This window comes from Thermobia domestica, chromosome 6 (genome assembly GCF_964235325.1).
Source record: "Thermobia domestica chromosome 6, izTheDome1.hap1.1, whole genome shotgun sequence".
Lineage (NCBI taxonomy): Eukaryota > Metazoa > Arthropoda > Insecta > Zygentoma > Lepismatidae > Thermobia > Thermobia domestica.
This window is the reverse complement of record NC_137459.1, coordinates 113,931,614-113,951,161: the sequence shown is the minus strand read 5'-3', so window position 1 is coordinate 113,951,161 and position 19,548 is coordinate 113,931,614. Positions and strand designations below refer to the sequence as shown.

The window sequence follows — 19,548 nt, the reverse complement described above, 5'->3', positions numbered from 1 at the left end:
AATGAGGCGTCCCAAATGTGGAGATTTGCTTAAGTTTCAAATGTGAAATTCGGCATGTAAACTCTTATATTTAAAAAAAAATAATAATAATGGAATATGTTTTTCAGTCTTTTTTTTTAAAAAAAAAACGTTTCTAAGAGTCCGGAATTCCTGTTAGATCATTTCTTTAATTTTCAAATCTCCCTTTCTTTATTGGGAAGGTTCTCAATGTGGGGACTTTCTGGAGCTCAAGATTTGAAATTCTGTATATAAACTCAACTAAAAGTAACGTAATACGTGTTTTGGTGTTTTTGAAAATTGCACTCGTAAAGGAAGAAAGGGGTGAGTTTCTATATTCAAATTTGTCTTTCTTTATTTATTGAGAAAGTGTCCAACATGGGGATTCACATAAGCTGAAAATATGAAATTCATAATATGAACTCTTAACTAAAAATAATATAATAGATGTTTCGGCACTTTAAAAAAAGCAAAAAACAAACAAAAAAAAACCTCATAAGTGGGAAAAGGGGGCAATTTCTCTCATATTGAAGTTTACCTATCTTTATTCATAAAGTAACCAAGAATAAGGCTCAGCTTCAGTATACCAACTATAAGACTGTTATAAGTATGACTTTTTTAAATACAAATTCTTAATTCAAAGTAGTGAGACATATATCTAAGCGTTTTAAAAATTCCACTTCTGAAAGGAGAAAAGCGCAATGTGTACCATTATTTGAAAGTGTAAATATGAATCACTCGCAAACACGGGGCATGCTAATACATCTATAAACTTGACAGTTAAATATAAAATTATTTTCATTATAAGAGTAATACATACGATTTTTTAAAAGAAAAATAAATACTTATGCTAAGAAAAGTGTAGGTAATTCAAACGTGTTGCTCAGAATAGAGTAACCTGCAATTAGAGAGATAAAACTCAACATCTAAACTGATAAAAAATAAGATGAAACGTGTCTCAGCGTTTGAAATAAATAACATTTCAAGGGGAAAGGTATTTTCTACTTATTTTTCTTTCCGCACTGAAAACAACGTTGTCTGTTGTTTGTGTGATCACATAATGGGAAGGCGGCTAAAATCTTTGAAATTAATTTTTAAATACACTGGGTACCTACCTCGATTTGATTGAAGGGGGTATCGTAATTGGTATAGAGTTCAAAATTAATGTGAAAAAAATAATCTTGAGAGGCCGTTAATCTAGGGGGCTGAAACTCGGTATATAAATTCCTCATTATCAATAAACGAAAATGTGACAGGATTTCCCGAAACTCTTTTTTTTTTCTTTCTTTTTTTTTAAGGAATGGACGGTACAATTTCTAGTCTTCTTCTCTACGTTTGAACAGACGTTGCTTGTTGTTTGCGATCGCATCACGGAAAATGAATTACCAGTTTGAAATGACGTTTGAAACATAGTACCTACCTAAAGAGTTTTTTTTTATCATGCCATATTGATTAACAGGGTTACCATAAGGGGGTAGAAGAGTTCAACATTTATGCAAACAATAAAGTATCTTACAGCTTCTTACGTTTTCTTCCTTCAACTTAGCGTCCCAGGTTTATGCCGTTTACACGAAGGGAGACGGATGATTAAGGCAAGTGAATGATAATGGGAGAAATGGTGGAATGATGTTGTAGAAGGAAATGGGAGTAAGCCCTTGAAAATCCACGTACACGATATTGTCTACCAGAAACTTACTTGGCCGGGGATTGAATCATAGACCCCACACACTAGAGGTAAGCTCTCTACCACTAAGCCACCGTGCCCGCTAATGACACTTTCATTATCCTAAAGGGGAAGTGGGCTCAAATGTTCCCAATTCTCCCCGTGGCACAGTGTACAGCGCTTATTTCTGGTGCATGGGGTTGTTGGTTCGATCTCGGACAATCAAATTTGTGGTGAACAATATCGTGTCCGTCTGTTTCTTCGGGGTACTGCCAATTCCTACCACATTCTCATTCCACCAATTTTTCTATCATCATTCACTTGCTTTAATTATCCTTCTCCCGTAGACTAAAGGGCATAATCGTGGGGCGTTAAGCTAAAAGATTTCATTCTCACCGTAAGAAGAACGGACATTTCAGCTAATAATACTAATAGGGTTTGGCAATGTGCTGACTGCGAATGAGCTGACTTTCTTTCTAAAGGAACACAACAGATAAACATTTTCGAGTAAGTTAAGATAAACTCAATCAAAAGACCTCATTTGTTCATCTATCGTATTGTTTATATGTTTCTTCTAAATGTTTTCTTTAACTATCATATACTAACTCTGAATTTCTGCTGTCACAACTAACGTGAGTATACAATAGGTACTCTATATCTTCTATTGTCAACAAAATCCAAGAATTAAAAATTTTAAAAACTTTGTTTTTAGTTTCGTAAACGAAAATATAGATTCAGTACGGCAAAAAAAAAAAAAAAAAAAAAAGAATTAGCATTGATCGATACATTTCTAAGTTGTTGATAAAGTAAACCGTACATATTCACTTTGGACTGACATTGTTTTATATAAAATCTCTCTCTGTTGTGTGGGACTAACTATTTATGCGCTTTCTCACTAGATGGCAGAAGATACTTGCATAAGTCAGTGTAAGATAAAGTTATACGAGGAAATTACTTCGTATAAATTTATTGGCTAATTGTTTGTTTCAGCGTTCTTCATTGGCCATTTCATTCTCTATTAGATCATTCGTTGGCATTCCTCGTACAACTTCCATTTACTCTGATATAAGTAAAGGCTGTCATCATACAGTTAAGAGCGAGAAAGACTATTTTCGTAAACAAACAGTGCACATTTTGCATACAGAGAGTTTATCTTTCTATGCTGCAAACAAGTGTGTGATTTGTAAGAGTAGTTCATTTACGATAGAATTTTGAAGATGAAAACTGCAATTGTATTTTGCGCTTTCCCCACTAGCAGATGTTTTCTGATTTCTAAACTACCACTTGAAGTTGATGATCTTTTACTAAGTAATCTAAGCAATGAAATAACTTGCCGATTAAATAAAATTGTTTACATACTCAAGTTATCTTTCAAGAGCACTCACTTCAAGTCGTGCTTCATCTTAACAAACCATATTATTCATAAATAAATAGATTGACATTAACTCCCGGTATGGTTTCGTTTACTTCGTTAGTTTCTTCAATGAAATGAGATGTTCAGAGCACAAGGGAATTAGCAAAGTTCGATTAACAGATGTTGCGGGAAAAAGAAATATAAAGTTCATACGATACGCTTAAGTACATGGAAAAATAACACTGTTTTTAATAGTATAATAGTTATTTGCTATGTCATTTAAGCTCTAGAACAAACTTCAGATAGTGGTCTCAAAGATGTGATATCTCCAAAATGACCAAAAATTATATATATATATATCGTGTGTGTGTGTGTGCATGCGTAAATTATTTAATCAGGATAAAATTTATCAAGATGGGAGATCTTGAGCTGCTATGTAAAAGAATATGAAATGTGTTCTACAGGCCTTACGATTCCCAAGCTATCGACTGTCATATCTTAAGTTATATTTTCGAAAACAAAGAGCGAACACCAAAGTAATCCGATCGGGATTAAACTTGGCATGTTGGCTGAACTTTATCTACTGTAAATGTGTGTGAGACAGTAGCGTAACTAAGGAGCCCTCAGGGCCTGCAGTACGGGGAGGCCCGCAGAGTTTGGGGACCCACCGCGAAGCAAACGCCAAAAACTATAGGCTACAAAAAGTGAGCTGAATATGGAATATTCATTTCCCCGAAGAACATTATTTACTTTAGAAAAGAAAAAAATATGCTCTGGGTGAAAATTCATCAATTCTAGCAACATCAGTTTTTTTTTTTTTTAATCATCTTAGCTCTCGAAGGTTAGGGGAAAATAATTTTTGCCTTTTTCGGTGAGTATTAATTTTAATTGTAATGTTATTATATTCCATGGATTTATTAACTATTGTCTTCTACAGGGACATAATATAGAGGGAAGTTAATGGACATGAGAAGGGGGCCCCAAAAATATTCTTGCGGGCGGTGGCGACATTTTTGTGTTACGCTAGTGAGATATTATGTACATGCAAACTTACAGTTCCCGGATTATGGACGGTCAAATTTTGCGTAATATTTTCAGGAATAAAAACCCATACGTAAGTGAAGTGATCGGGTCCAAATTTGTTACAAAGGTAGACCTTGGACTGTTGTATAAGCATAAGAAACATTATATTGTGGTTACTTACGGTTCTCCAGGTATTGGCGATCGAGTTTTGCGTCATATTTTCGAAAAAAAAAAAAAAACATATAACGAAATCATTCGGTCGAGATCAAACTTGACACGATGGTGGATCTTCGATCTGGTGTCATGCGAAATATTACATATTTACGCTTTGGTCTCCCGAGTTATACACAACTGAATTTCTAAATCATTGGGATATAACAAAAACAGAATCAATACCATATAAATAGCAATTAAAAGTCTGTCTTAGACAGAGAAAAAGCTTAAAATCTAAGGAAGGACATTTTTTTTTTTTTACAGATATTCATATTTCAGTTCTTATATGCTTATTTAAATCTCACAGTATAGACACAAGGAGAGACTTATTGATCTAGAACAAATTTTATGTTTGTTTATTAGTGCGACTACAATTATCCATAAAAGAGCAGTTTGGCCATAGACGGAATATACTACTACTACTACTACTACTGCTGCTGCTGCTGCTACTACTACTACTACTACTACTACAACTAATAATAATAATAATAATAATAGTTCCATAGTATGAGAAGTGTTTCTGTTCACCTTATCATATTCACATGACTAAATTTTACCTTTTGCTTTCTGTACCTTTCCAGCTCAGTCAACCTGTAATAATGGTCTCGGCAGAATATGCTACGAGCGGTTGCCACATCAACAACTACAAGGCTTCGACGACGATGTTGTAAGTATTCGCTACTCAGTCTAATTTAATTTAAAAATATGCATTCAAACATATATTCTTTTACGTTAACAGTAAAATGAACGATCAAAAGAGTAAGACTGATTAGGTAAGTAAACAAAAGCATCAATTAATGCGGTAACCAACGAGCGTAGAAGAACAGTAATCGTTCTAACTTCATAAGCTAGTAACGGCGCCGACGATCCGAAATTTATGTGGGTGCATATCAATGGCGGGGGTGTTTTATGTTTTCAGGGGAGTCTCGATATTTTTTGATTGATTTCCTTTTAGTTAAAATCTTTTATGTTAACTATCATAAAGGGTTGTGGTCGATTCTATTCACAATATATCTCCATTTTTTTTAATTGTGGGGACTACCTTTGACTAGACCAGATACAGGCAAGGAAGGAGGGAATGTGTTGCTTTGTTGCCTTTGCACAAACACACTTGAAAAAAAAAGAATGTTTTAGAGGTTACAAATTTTGCTTATTATTTTTTTGATAATGGCAAGTGAGAAATATTTATTTTGTTTCTACCAAACTAAACATATTGTGGGTGCGCGGCACCCACAAGATTATTGGTGTGGGTGCTGGTGCCCCGGAGCACCCACGTAGTCGGCGCGCATGTAAGCTAGGGATCCCAGTTTTCGAATTCTGCTTCCGTTGTTCCTTACCGAGGTTCATCCCGGGCTGACAGCTTGTAACATAGGATATGGTCTCTTTCTTTCAGAATCTATTTCTGCCTTTTTAGTTAATACTTTTAGTCAAATTTAAAATTGCTTTAGGAACTGAATCTGGGACAGTGGTAAAAACAGACTAGAGATCACTAAGATGAAATTAACAAGCAGAGACGAATGGAGCTCAGAAGTTCCCCGTGTGTAAAGCTGAGTCCCTGTTACCAACCCAAGTCTGTCCTTGATCAAGTTGGCGGACCTTACTTTTTACACAACCTGAGTTGAAATATTTTTCGAGAAGTTCCTGTGCAATTTCACGTTGATATTTAAAAAAAGTTTCACAGTCCTTAGGTTACTAAATTTATCATCAGTTTTAAAATAATGTTTTTCCAATGTTTGTAATTCGTGCGCACTATACAATGGTAAACACGTGTTTCTCTCCAGTTTCTGGGGTACGGTGGCTTAGTGGTAGGTCACTTACCTCTAATTTGTGGATCCCTGGTTCGGTCCCCGATCAAGTATGTTTGTGGTGGACAACATCGTGTCCATGGGTTTTCTCGGGTATTCCCGTTTCCTCCCACTTTCTCATTCCACCAATTCTTCCATCATCATTCGCTTGCTTTAATTACCGTCCCTAAGCTTAGAGGGCATAATTTTGGGACGTTAAACTGAAATATTTCATTTATTTGTTTTTTTTTCCTCCAAATTCTATTGACTCAAGTAGCACCATTACTTGCTTTGGCAGATACAGACGTGACGGACCAAGGCGATGAAATGGCATCCAAAGTTTTGCACATGCAAACGCTACAGTAAATGTATGCTCCCAGGCAGTTTTAGTATCTTATTTGCCGCATATGTAACATTACATCAGGGCAAGAAAATAGGTGATGTAATTCACTTTGCTAAGGAAATGTTCACATTCCCGGCAATGTTGAGTAAATTGATAATAATAAAATCACTAACAATTTACACGAACAACATACTCAAAACAGACCAAAAGTTTATGGCGCTGGTGCACATTGTAAATGTGTAGCGAATATTTTTTCTTATTTTGACTCAAATAACCTCGGTCTCCCCTATATAATAACTACTTGCGAAACAACAAAAATGTATGTCGTTTAGAGCAGAGTTGTGTCGTGTGGTGTCGCTAGTGTCGATTGAAAGCAAGCGAAATACTATTTATCGTATTTCCTAATTGTTGCACTGAGACAAGGGCGCCCATCAGGGGGCCAAGGTGGGGTGTTCGCCCCTCTAGAGGAAATTGTACTTCGGAAGATCGAAAACCCAATAGATGTTTTAGAATAGTTACCGCAAAATTTGAGACTACATTTGAAATGTCGCTTATATTACCCCCCCCCCTGGAAACCACAACATGGCGCTCTTGCACTGAGAAACAAATGTATGTGGCGTACGTAAAATCGTATGTCACATTTGTAAATCCTGTCGATTTTGGATTTAACGTACAGCAAACGTATAACTGAAAACGCATGTTTATAATAGAAGTGTTCCATCTGTACGTGCTTTCCGTATGAAACAATATAAGCGGTCAGGATCTTACATACAAATGGACGTATATAACATATAGCTGACGAAGGTAACATACATATATGTATGTAATATAACGAAAACTGTTAGATATAAGACATCGTGCAACGGCATGATGAATCAGCTAAGGGCAGTGCCTATGTAGCGTACGGATAACGTATGCTCCGTACTGGTTTCTGTAGTAAGCAAGAGGATTCTGTATATTTGTACAATATACCGATGTCGAAAAAAAAAAAAGATTTTTCTCAGTGTACCATTATTGTAATTTAATAGCAGGTTAATTATTCTATTCGCGTTCAAACAACTGGACAGGTTGAAACGAAAACATTAAGAATATTAAATTAGTTTTAAACACACTTCATTTAAAAAAAAATCATATTATAATTAAGTTAGAATCGACTGCATATTTGAACTAAGGAATTTGTGACTTTGCATTCATTGAAGACTCGATTCTTTACAGAATCGGTAGTTACCAAGACAAGTTCTTAAGAGACAGGGGCTTCCCCGTCTTGTACACAGTTACTGATATGAGCCGCCAAAGACACCGACAACATGATTTACTGTAACGCCGCAGAGGCTTAACCTTGGCATGACAGAACGCGCAAATATGAATACGACTGTTGTGAGGGATATGGTATAAGCAAGGATAAAGTCATACCCAGGGGACATATAAAGCGTTCATTCACAAGGGAATGAAGTACATTTTTGGCCATTTTCGACACAATTCATCTTTAATATCTCTATCTGAAGCTGCTTTCAGAGCTTTAAAGAATCATGCCTAGATGACGTAAATCACTCATGAAGTAAAAAAAAAAAGTTAATTTGTCCATGTATATAAACATGCCTTCAAAATTTCTCTCTCTTTTTCACACAATTTTGATAACTGATTTTGATTTTCTTGTGCTCTAAACTTCCCATATCAAGATCTATCTAGAAAGAAAGTCGAAAGTATTTGTCTCTTAATTGAAACGAAAAGACGTTAGAGAAACTTGAAAAACATTCGAACTGAAATTTGAGCTCCTTCGTGGCTGAGCGGTTGGCGCACGCGCCTTTGGCGTGGGAGGCCCGGGTTCTATTTGCTGGCGGGAGCTCATGTGGTTCGGATTCCACGTTACGTTACGTCAACATCTCATATAGCCTCGCTGCTGAAAGGGACGTTAAACTCAAAATCAACTCAACTCGAACTGAAATTTAACTCAGTCCAAACTTGAGTGTCATAGATAAATTTTAAACCTAATTCTATTAAATCATGGGTATGGGGTTGAAAACTATTTACCGTTAGGAGATTATTACATTTGAAGTTTTAGCATGTCTAAAGATTAATTTCTCTTTATTTTAAGTCTAATTAGCCTATTTCTTTTATATTTAACTAATATGTGCCCTATCCAAAAATACATGTTTCAGAATTCTAAAGTACTCACTTAACAATGTTTACAGCGGGAGTTTGGCTACGGGGATATAATTTGAAGCACTCACCAACTACCTCTATAAAATATGTTGCGGAAGTACCACAAGATTCTAAAACTTGGATATTTGCATATTGCACGTACTAGATCCTAAGTGAAGTCTTGAACCGACTACGGTAGGTCCCATAGCTTTGGAGCTATGGACCTTCAAAGCTCATGTTTTCATGTTTTCGGCAGCCTGTAACTCCGAAAGCATTTTTGCACCACCGTCGGTCTATACTTCTTGTCTTATATTGGTGTCAGAAATTACCTCCCAAACTTTGTCGGTGTTGTATATATATATAACCTTATATCTTCGTATGCAATGTGATGAACTTAAAAATGAGAACATTACGTTGCTTACATTTTGAATTAGCTTTCGTTTTCCATTCTTATGGCATTTTAACAAATGAATATACAGTGTAGCCCAAAAGTAGGTATACACCGCTGTATTGATCAAGTATAACATTCTAGTTTATGGGTTTATTTGCTTCGGCTGTGAAAGAAAATGTGAAAGAAAAAAAAACATTAAGAACAAATAATACAGTTTAACGTCCCTTGATTATACTCTTTGGGCTAAAGGAAAAGGAGGCGATGATTGGGGCAAGTGAATGATGATGGAAGAATTGATGGGATGAAAAAATGGGAGGAAACAGGAGCACACCGAGAAAAAAAACACGAACAAAATGTTGCCCACCGGGTCGGGGATCGAACCAGCGACCCCACGCATCAGAGGTAAGCGTTTTACCACTGAGCCACTGTTCTCCCTTTAGTGTGATTGATAATAGTGTTACGTTAAGTCTCACCATTCGTTATCAATATTCTCAAACCATTGTCTATAGTTTTCGTTTCAATTCCGAATTTTGAGAGTTAAATCAAACAGTGACAGTACTTCGTGATAAACAAAGGACCCTTTGTCAATTATCTTGTATAATGTGCAAGAAAGAACAACTAATAAACAGTAACTACGCAATTATAAGCGCCTCCCCTCAAGAGTTTTAGGTCAAAAATAATAATTAAAGAAAAACGTTTATATTCGAATAAATACAATATTAAAATGTTATGTATATACATTTGATTTTTATCCCATTCCAATTTATTTTACATTCTTCATTTAATGTTTTTACTTTTTCAGTTTTTACTGTTTTTTTTATTATTTTTGGGAAGAAAGTATTTTATAGATACTGGTTGTTTTCTCCAAGTGCTCGGCTCGATGTACAAAACGTCGTTTCTTGAAAGTTGTAATTTTTATTATTATTGTTTTTTTTTTTTTTTGTCTTTTTAGTTTGCCCATTAACTAACTTGTGGTTACACAAACATTAATGCTCAACTCTAAATATCGTTACGGACCTTATTTTAATGATAAATAGCAAAGCAACTTCACGTTCAGTATCATCGCCATCTATTTTCAAATAATTAAAATAAACAAACACAAATTAAATTGCAATTACATCGTCAAATTATAGTACTGCTGAAGTTTACAAATTGTTAAAGTTGAAATATAAATCTGGTTGCGAACGCACCTTGTCATGTTTCAAAGTACTTAAATTAAAACATTACTGTTTTTAAAGTTACAATTAAATAATCATAATAGTTTTAAATCTTCAAATTGCCTGCACGCTAGTGCCATCTATTGGCATTAGCCAGCCAGTGAAACTAAAGCAACACACTTAACGGTGTGGCAACTACGAATTAGCGCCATTCACAGACTAAGACATACTTTTTTATGATAAGCATTAACCAAACGCAATATGGACAAGTGTACCGTATAAACAACAATTGCACTTCCGAAGCGACTGCGTAAGCGTCAGTGGAAAATGTAAGGAAAGGCGAAGAATGTGACGTATTAAAGATATTATGACTATAATTAAACGACAGTACAAACCATCATCTATGTTTATGTATTTAGTGGGGTCACAGTGGCTTAGTGGTAGAGACCTTACTTACCTCTAGTATGTGGGGTTCCTGGTTCGATCCCCAACAAAGTAAATTTGGGGTAAACAACATCGTGTCCTATCGGGGCAAGGAGTGGAGGTGTTCAACAATTTATGTAATAAGTACAGTATCTCGCGAACTCGTCAAGTTAGAAACATGAAACTCGGTACATAAGATCTTCATTGAAAGTATGGTAAACCTGTCCCAGCGTTTTTGAAAATTTTCACTGTAAGGACAGCAGGGGGAATGTTCTATATAAAGAAAAAATATTAATGCAACGAAATTTGATGGTCGACTTCTGATAGACTGCTGCACTGAATTTGGATGATTTTTGATAGGTTAAGATTTTATCACATTATCGGCATAATGAGTGAAAATGGGTAAGTGACAATGTTGGCAAGGTGAGAACATGTAAACATAATCAGAAACGATCGATATTAGTATTGAATCTATATTTTCTGGTTCGGTGAAATGGATATTGACTCCCCCGATTCCATTTAAATTTTCCCTCATACCAATTGGCTTGGAGCTGACGGGTGCGCGAAGGACAAGACGTAAAAATAATGAAAGATGTCCACTATTAGCATGTAATCCATAAATTGCGGGGTTGATAAGTTAAATAGTACACTCCTGATACCGTTTAAGCTCTAATTCAGCCGCATAGGTACGCAAGGTGAGAAGATGTAAGGGGTTTGGGTGAGAAGGTGCCTTATGTAGAGTCGTTTTGACGTATGTTTAGCGTCATACTAAAGGCCTGACTACTGCAGGAAAAATATGCTAGTCGAACTCTTTAGTATGATACTAATCACGCATCAGAACGACTCTGCATAAGGCCTATTATTTTCATGCGAAGTATGGGCATTTCAGCTAGTCTATGTACGTATATAAAAACGAATACAAAAGCGTTTCTCAGAGAAATTTCCCTTGACCTATATACCGATTTTTAAAGTTATTTTTATTACATGAGTGAATCATCACCTAGCTTAAGATTTTGTTATCTTTCTTTGATTAACAGGTTGACCGCCATGAGACCCGAAAACGGGTCTCGAGTGACACTTCGTGAAGCCGCGATACCCCGTGTTAATGTTGAGTCTATAATTGTCGAGATTGCTGAGATGAATAGTGACATTCCCGGTGTCGCTTAAGTCCAAGTTCGGACCACATGAATATAGAGGGTTAGAAGGAGTTATAAATAACGTGTCCAAAATGACCGAGATTAGTCTGGTTTAAAAATCTTCTGGAACATAGTTAGTATGCATCTCAAGCTGGGTTTTTATCACGTCACTTTCATTAAAGAGCTTCTTCAAGAAGAGTAGCATTTTCTTGAGTTTAACGTCCCACGATTATGCAACAAGGCATAGGGAGACGGCGATTATGATATGGATGATAATTGTTGAATGATGAAAGTGTGAGGGCGCGGGAGAACCCCGAGAAAACCCACGACCACAATGTTTGTTCACTGCAAAGCCCACTTAGAGGGGGTTGGAACCGAACCTGAGACCGCACGCGTCAGAGGTGGGAACTCTACAACTGATCCATTGCGGCCTCAATAAAGTAGAGTATCTTATGAAGATATGAGGCAGCGTTGAAATCCATATTCTAAAGGGGAAGGACAGTATATAATTTTGTATAAACCTAATATTCCCGTGCAAAGAATGGGCACTTCAGCTAGTAGTGAATAGAGCATTTTTTTTAAAGTGGAAGCTTTTATTGGTTAGACAAGAATGATTGTCACGCACCACGTCCACATTATACGAGTGTTGACTGTATGCAATATTTATTAGTATTGTTCTTTCATTTTACTAATATACACATTATTTGCAATTATATTTGAGCAATCAGTCAACTAAGCATTGCTTTGTTATAAAAGGGGACACTCTGGCTTGGTGGTAGAGCTGCTACCTTTGGTGCGTGTGGTCTCTGGTTTCATCCCCGGCTAAGTAAGTTTGTGGTAGACAACATTTTGTCCGCGGGATTTCTCGGGGTACTCCAATTTCCTCCATCATTATTATTCCACCAATTGTTCCATTATTATTCATTTGCCTTAATCGCCGGTCTCCCTCAACTTAAAGGGTATAATCGTGGAACTCTAAAATGAAGTACTTCATTCCATTTCAATTTGCTATACGAATATCATTAAATATTATGCTTTACCTTGCCCCAAGTAAATAAATGCAATGTACGGGACAAAAAGTAGTGAACTTTCTCTCTTGCATTTCATAAATCCTACAGTGCTTGAGTTGTTATTAACATATTTTTTTTATGAACAAATTATAGTAGACATTTTCGAAAAACATCTTGTGAAGAAAACTCAATCCAAGAGTAAACTAGTCTTTGTGCATATTTTTCGAGGCAAATGACTTACAACATATTGCAGAATGTTTATAAAATACAATGGTCACCACAAATTCATGTCAGCTGTACATATTTTTTAATGGAAAGGAAGGGGCCGTGGTGGCTTAGTGGTAGAGCGTTCACGTCTGGTGCTTTGGGTCCCGGGTTCGATCCAACCCCCCGCTAAATGAACCTTGTAGTGGACAAACACGGCGTGCGTGGGTTTCCTCCCGCTTTCTTCATTCCACCATTTCATTCATTACTCATCATCACCGTCTCCTTTAGCCTAACCGGCACAACCGTGGGACGTAAAACTCAAAGATTTCATTTCATTTTAATGAAAACGAAGGAAGAAATTCTGAGAAATGAAATTGGAAAATTAATACATATGTATACGTTACATGCAGGAAATTGGATGAACGTAAGGAGTGCGATTTAAGTTAAGGTTACTGGCAAAAAGCATGCATAAAACAAAAACAACTCTTTCGATCTCAATGAAAGTTTCACCCTTTGTTCCACATAGTATCTCACGAGTGTACGCTAAGGGTGACCGCGAGCGGCTTATCCAATTCTACGAGAATCAGTGCTCGCGTGACTGTACGGCTGCTTCAAACCAATTTAAGTGCGAATATTCTTATAGTACAGTGCACAGAATGTTGAAAAAAGCTATGTGGAGACTGGTGAAGGAACAAGAAAGAAGAAATCTGGTCTCCCAATTTCAAAATGCAAACAAAAAGTGAAAAGTACGATTAAACGAGAACTCTTGAAGAACCTTAACTTTGTCAAACTGTTTTATAGGACGAAAATATCAAATTTCTGAATTCAGTGTAAGGAAGATCAAGAAAGACCACGGATTCAAGGTTGAAACATACAAAAGTACACGAACAGAAAAAGGGCGGTAAGATCAACTGCCGCAAACTCTCCTACAAGAAGTTCGCGAACAAGATTGTGATCATAGATGATGAAACTTACTGTTACCAAAAATTAGCGTTCGCGCCTGTTTCCAAGTTTGTGTCGTACATTGATAAACGTCAAGTTAGTCCAAGCAAGTTCATAAAAACTAAAAACATGTATGCGAAAAAGTTTTTGATCTGGCAAGTGATCGCGACAGATGGCTAACATTTGCCTACTGTTGTTCGAAGTTGGACAATCAACGGTGACCGCTATTTAGGCTGCACTGAAAAGGTTTGATTCCATGGATACAAAAATAATTCACCAAACATGACATTGTGTTTTGGCCCGATATGGGATCCTCACATTATGTGGAAAAAGTGCGCGACGCGCTTGCTGACGCTGGTATCGAGTTTGTCGGCAAAAATGAGGAAGCGCCAAAAGTTCCTCGTGCTAGACCCATTGAGCGTTTTTAGGATCTAATTAAACATTAAATGGCTAAAAAGCATACTTTCATCAAGGATGTGAAAGAGATGAAAAAATGGCCGAAAATAGCAAAGAAGTGGCAAAAAGTAGTGGAAAAGAGCTTTTCAGGAAGTTCCGGTTCAAACTTCGACAAATCGGCGGCAAGAGTGTCTGCAGCACCAAATAGTAATGTTCTTATTCTTTCAGTTATCATTTGTTTATTATATTAAAATATGTGGTGATTTCACAAGAAATACAAATATATATATATATATATATATATATATATATATATATATATATATATATATATATATATATATTACAGAAGTTCAAAGTTCCCTTAACTTAAATCGCACTTCTTACATATCTCCATCAGAAAATTGTATTCGAAAATTGAGTACTTCGAATTGGTCGTTTCATACTTGTTTAACCTCGTATTACAAGTAAAATTACAAGTAAAATTACAATCATTACAAGTAAAATTACGATTGTGCGTAAAACATAGAAATACATACGTGGCATCTAGAGTCCTTCAAAGTAATTTCATAAAGAATTCGCTATATAGCAGCATCATGACACCGCAGTAAAATCACATGGCACACTGTATTACTACCACCCTTTCCTGCTAACGAAATCTACGTCTCGCCATTCTCGAGGAACGCTCTGAACGTCTAAACGATTAACTAATCCTTCATGACAAGGTAACAGCTCATACAGCAACGTATGTGCAGAATCTTCCGATGTGTATGGGATGGGAAGTACTAGCCTCATCCAACATATTAGCAAGACATTTATCCTTGCGAGTTCGATCTATACCAAAACTCAAAAAAAAAAAAAAAAATCTTTGACTTTTCTGCTGACCCTCGTATTTATGAAATAAGAACAAAATTGACTAAGACGTAAAAATAAAATAAACTATAACTTTTTTTCCCAAGAGAAATGACTTATGGCATATTGTAGTATTATTAATAAGCTATGCATTTATGATGCATAGATAAAATCGTTTGAACTGTTCTCCGAAAATTGTGATTTTCCTCTTTTACCCTCTAGTAATCTGCCTTTGTTTTTGAGAACATGAAAAGAATTACGCGACTATGATGTGTCGGATGTTTTTTTTTCTTTTTCTGTACTGCAGTCGTACAACTTGTTCCTAATCCTGATATTCTAAAATTAATAAGCCATTCGGAAAATATATTTATTTTCTAAATATTTAACCAAATTACATTTAGAAATCGACCTCTACCACGTGAAAACAGGGTCCGAATAATTACCAGTAACCACACTGCAATAAGCATATTGCTCATTATCTAATATTCTGACTAAATGGCAGTATAGAGTAGCGTAGGGTGACTTGGAACGCTTAACGTTACATTTTGATATTGAATAATTTATGCATTATCAAATCGAAAGTTATTTACCTCATATTATTTTAAACATCACTGCCGAAACTATTAAGGTTATAATACTACCTTCACCTCCAACATATACGACATGGAAAAGTAACACATCCTTGGCACTGTATACAACCTCTAATTTAGTTAATCCAGCTGCGAAACATGATATACCACAAAATCCACAATAGTCCGCATTAGTGTTGCTGAGACTCATATTCGGAGTGCTTATTGTTCCTTCTTTCTTTCGTTCAGGAGGTGAATTGCTTTCTTGCCTTTCAAATTTTCTAAGGCAGTGGGTCTCAACCTAATTCCTATCACGACCCCGTTTTGTCACTCCATTATTATTTCTAGTTTGGAATAAGCTTGTGTGGGATTTTCAATATACGTATTTTCGAGATCTCACGATATCCATCTACTTCCATAATAGTAGAATCAATTTCTTGTATATAGTGGATAAAGTAAATTCCCTAAAAGCAAATGAATTAAATCCAAATTTGATCAGTTCATTCATACTACAAATATCGAATCCGATCCGTCATACGGTTTCAAAATGGATGTTATCTGAAAATTTTATAATTTCATTACTCCCTTAATTTTGCATCATATAATAAAAAAATAAAGTGATTTCCAATTTTGGTTAAAAATAACTTGGACAGTTGTTAAAAAGATTATTTAGTAATTTAAATGACTTAATAATGTGCTTCACGAAGATTGAACCAGACATTATCGCACTAGTAAATTCACACCATGTTCAGATATATTATTAGCTCTCAATTTTAATTGTATTTCAATATGCATGTTTTGTTGCATTTGTACTTTTCTTGTATTACAATATGCAGTTCTCATTAATTTAATATCCTACCTCTTTCATTTAATTGATTTTTAAACAACTCTGCACATGTTCAAAATGTTTAGTATATCTATTTTTCTTGTTCTTAACAGTATGTATAAAAAATATAAATATGCCTATGAGAACAAAATTCGAAATAATATATTAACATTATTTTGCGGTATTAGGTTCTAATTATATTTATCTCTTCAACTTATCTTCGCAACCCCAGGTTAACAAACCATGTTCTAAGGTACACATGTAAGGTACAGACGTCAGAATAGTATCTTTTTGGCGGTACGAAATTTCATTTTAGGAATTTAACTTCTGTTGTATTTTTACTTTTTGACCTTACTAAATTTATAAACGCGTCCCAAATCTCTTCATTTTAATTATTACAAATCACCTCTATAGTTCAAATTATGTAAAAGAAAATCCCTCTCTGGTCACAGTTAACAGCTACACACTGATTACTATTGGGCAAATAACATGATACTTCCTGCTGTATGTTGAAGAAAGTTGGATGATTTCGTGGAGCTTGTGTAGGATTTACACCTTACATGATAAACATTGGCTTATTTTTAAAGCATTTCATACGCGCAATACTTTTAGGTTCCTTTCACTGTTTCTCTCACGTACATCCAATAACCAACAACAAGCTATGCATGAGATATAAATATCACATCATCCATCTTTTCGTACAACCACTACACTTCTACTCAAACACACCATAAAGCGAGGAAAATTTATAACAGTCAGGTTCGTTCCAAGTCACCTACCGTTCCAAGTCATTCACTCCAATCTTAAAGTATGTTCGATTCTCCAATGTAATATTAGCAAATATAGTAGTATTTGTATGGCAATTCAAGGCACATTATTCATAAAATTATACTAAAATGAATCCCTTCAAAATCAACCCACTACTACTGCTCCTGCTATAACCTAGATTGCAAGACGATAGAAGGTGAAATCAGCATCTTAGAAATGTATAAAGTTTCGTGTATCTTCTATTTATCAATTAACATTATTTTCATGAATTAGGGACCATCTGTGCACCAAAATCCCACTACATTGGAAACCATGTTTATTTGGCCACCTGATCGGAAGTATATAGTTATATCAATGTGCCAGTGGGGCACGATGGCGCAGCGGTAGAGTGTTAACTTCTGGTACGTTAAATCCCTGGTTCGACCCCGGTCAAGTAAGTTGGCGGTGGACAACACCGTTTCCGTGCTTTTTTCTCGGGGTGCTCCTGTTTCCTCCCACTTTCTCATTCCACCAATTTTTCCATCATCATTCGTTTGCCTAAATCATCCGTCTTCCTTAGCCTAACAAGCATAATCGTTAAACTGAAACATTTCATTTCAAATATTTCATATAAAAGTGCAATTATTACATTTTAAGCTACCCACTAACATAATTTAAACTCTAAGAAATCAGAGACTCTTATCAACTTTGGTAGATTTTAATGGATTAGTAAACAGTATTTCTACTTGGATAATTGAGAAGTGCTTATACAATGTTTTATGCATTAGTTTCATTTCTGCTTCATAGCGGATAATGAAATGTAACTCATATAAAACTTCAGTACATGATTTGGATTGAACACCGAAACAAATATATTGAGGATTTTGCATTAAAATTACATAACATGGGCAGATATATTATCAGCACTACACCAAAATGCAAATGGACATAATAACATTATGAGACACATTTAAAGACTCATAGCTCAATTAAACAAAACCAAATAATAACAATAATAATAATAATAATAATAATAATAATAATAATAATAATAATAATAATAATAATAATAATAATAATAATAATAATAAATATTATGTTAAAACTATCCTTTGTTCTTTCTAGAAAACCAAAGTTAAAGTGCAAAATTATTTCTTTTAAAGTTATTCTTTGGGGGATTCGAATCTTTGAGAGGGGAGCACGGTAGCTAAGTGGTAGAGTGCTTATCTTAACATCGTTTCCGTGTTTTTTTCTCGGGGTACTCCTGTTTCCTCCCACTTTCTCATTCCATCAATTCTTCCGTCGTCATTCACTTGCTTCAATCATCGTCTCCCTTAGCCTAAATTGAATAAACATAGTTCTTAAATGGGAAGATTTCATTTCATTTTTCGAATCTTTGGCAGTGACGATCGTAAAATGTATTTTATACATTTGTGGTTTTGACAACGTACCGACAATATAACATATTTTGAAAAATAGTAAATTGTAATCTATAGTATATACTTAGCAACTAAAAGTTAATTAGGAACGTATCAACTAAAGATGAAACAGCATAATTTATTTCATCTAAAGTGTCAACGAAGTACACTGTATCTGAAGTTGTGTTTATTACTCTTTTCTAAAGTAGCATATCTTCAGCGATCAATTTCACAATTTAATAATATTGTATTAATTTTGGTTACAGGTACGCGACAGTTCACCACCTTATAAAGTATTACTCCAATGCCAGGAATTGTGTTTGAGGGACAGGACGTCGTCTAATAATTTAGTTCGAGACTGTTCCTCCTTCGATTTTGATCCAGGAATGCGGCTAGCCTCTTTCGGTGGCAACACGGAATATGAGGAATCTACCTGCACCTTGACGAGGGAGAAGCCACAACCAGAAGGCATCGGACACCTCATGCTAGTCCCGAATAGCATTCTATTTGTTGAAGTTTGTCTAACGTGTAAGTATTAATATTATTAATTTAAGTTTCATATTAATTTTAAAATGCTATAAATGCTTTCTTATAGGAATATTTTCAAATTTCTGTAAGAAAAATATTGATTGGTGTCTTTAAATCATTAATTAAGTTTTTTTCTGCATTTATTTCCTACACATAAAGAAATATCGATTTTCTATTGCTATATACAAATTAGATCTTGACTCGGATATTATCTGCAATACTAACTTTTTACTTACAAGTAGTTAAAACACTGAATTTACCCCAGTGTATGTTGTGGATACTTGTAATTTGAAAATGTGTATTGGTACGCTAAATGAAAAAGCAAATAATAATAATAATAATAATAATAATAATAATAATAATAAGAAGAAGAAGAAGAAGAAGAAGAAGTAAATACAATACTGTAAATTAAAAGGAAATTGCTAGC

At 35.1% G+C, this 19,548-nt stretch overlaps 1 protein-coding gene across 3 annotated transcripts in view; it reads left to right on the top strand.

Annotated features, from left to right (window-relative positions):
- nompA (no mechanoreceptor potential A) overlaps positions 1-19,548 on the top strand; it is a 329,738-nt gene that overhangs the window by 254,113 nt on the left and 56,077 nt on the right. For all 3 annotated transcript variants that reach the window (XM_081761969.1, XM_081761968.1, XM_081761967.1), the window contains exons 4-5: positions 4,832-4,917; positions 18,860-19,121. In XM_081761969.1, the coding sequence (XP_081618095.1) occupies positions 4,832-4,917; positions 18,860-19,121 (348 nt within the window). The remainder of the gene's footprint in view (positions 1-4,831; positions 4,918-18,859; positions 19,122-19,548) is intronic.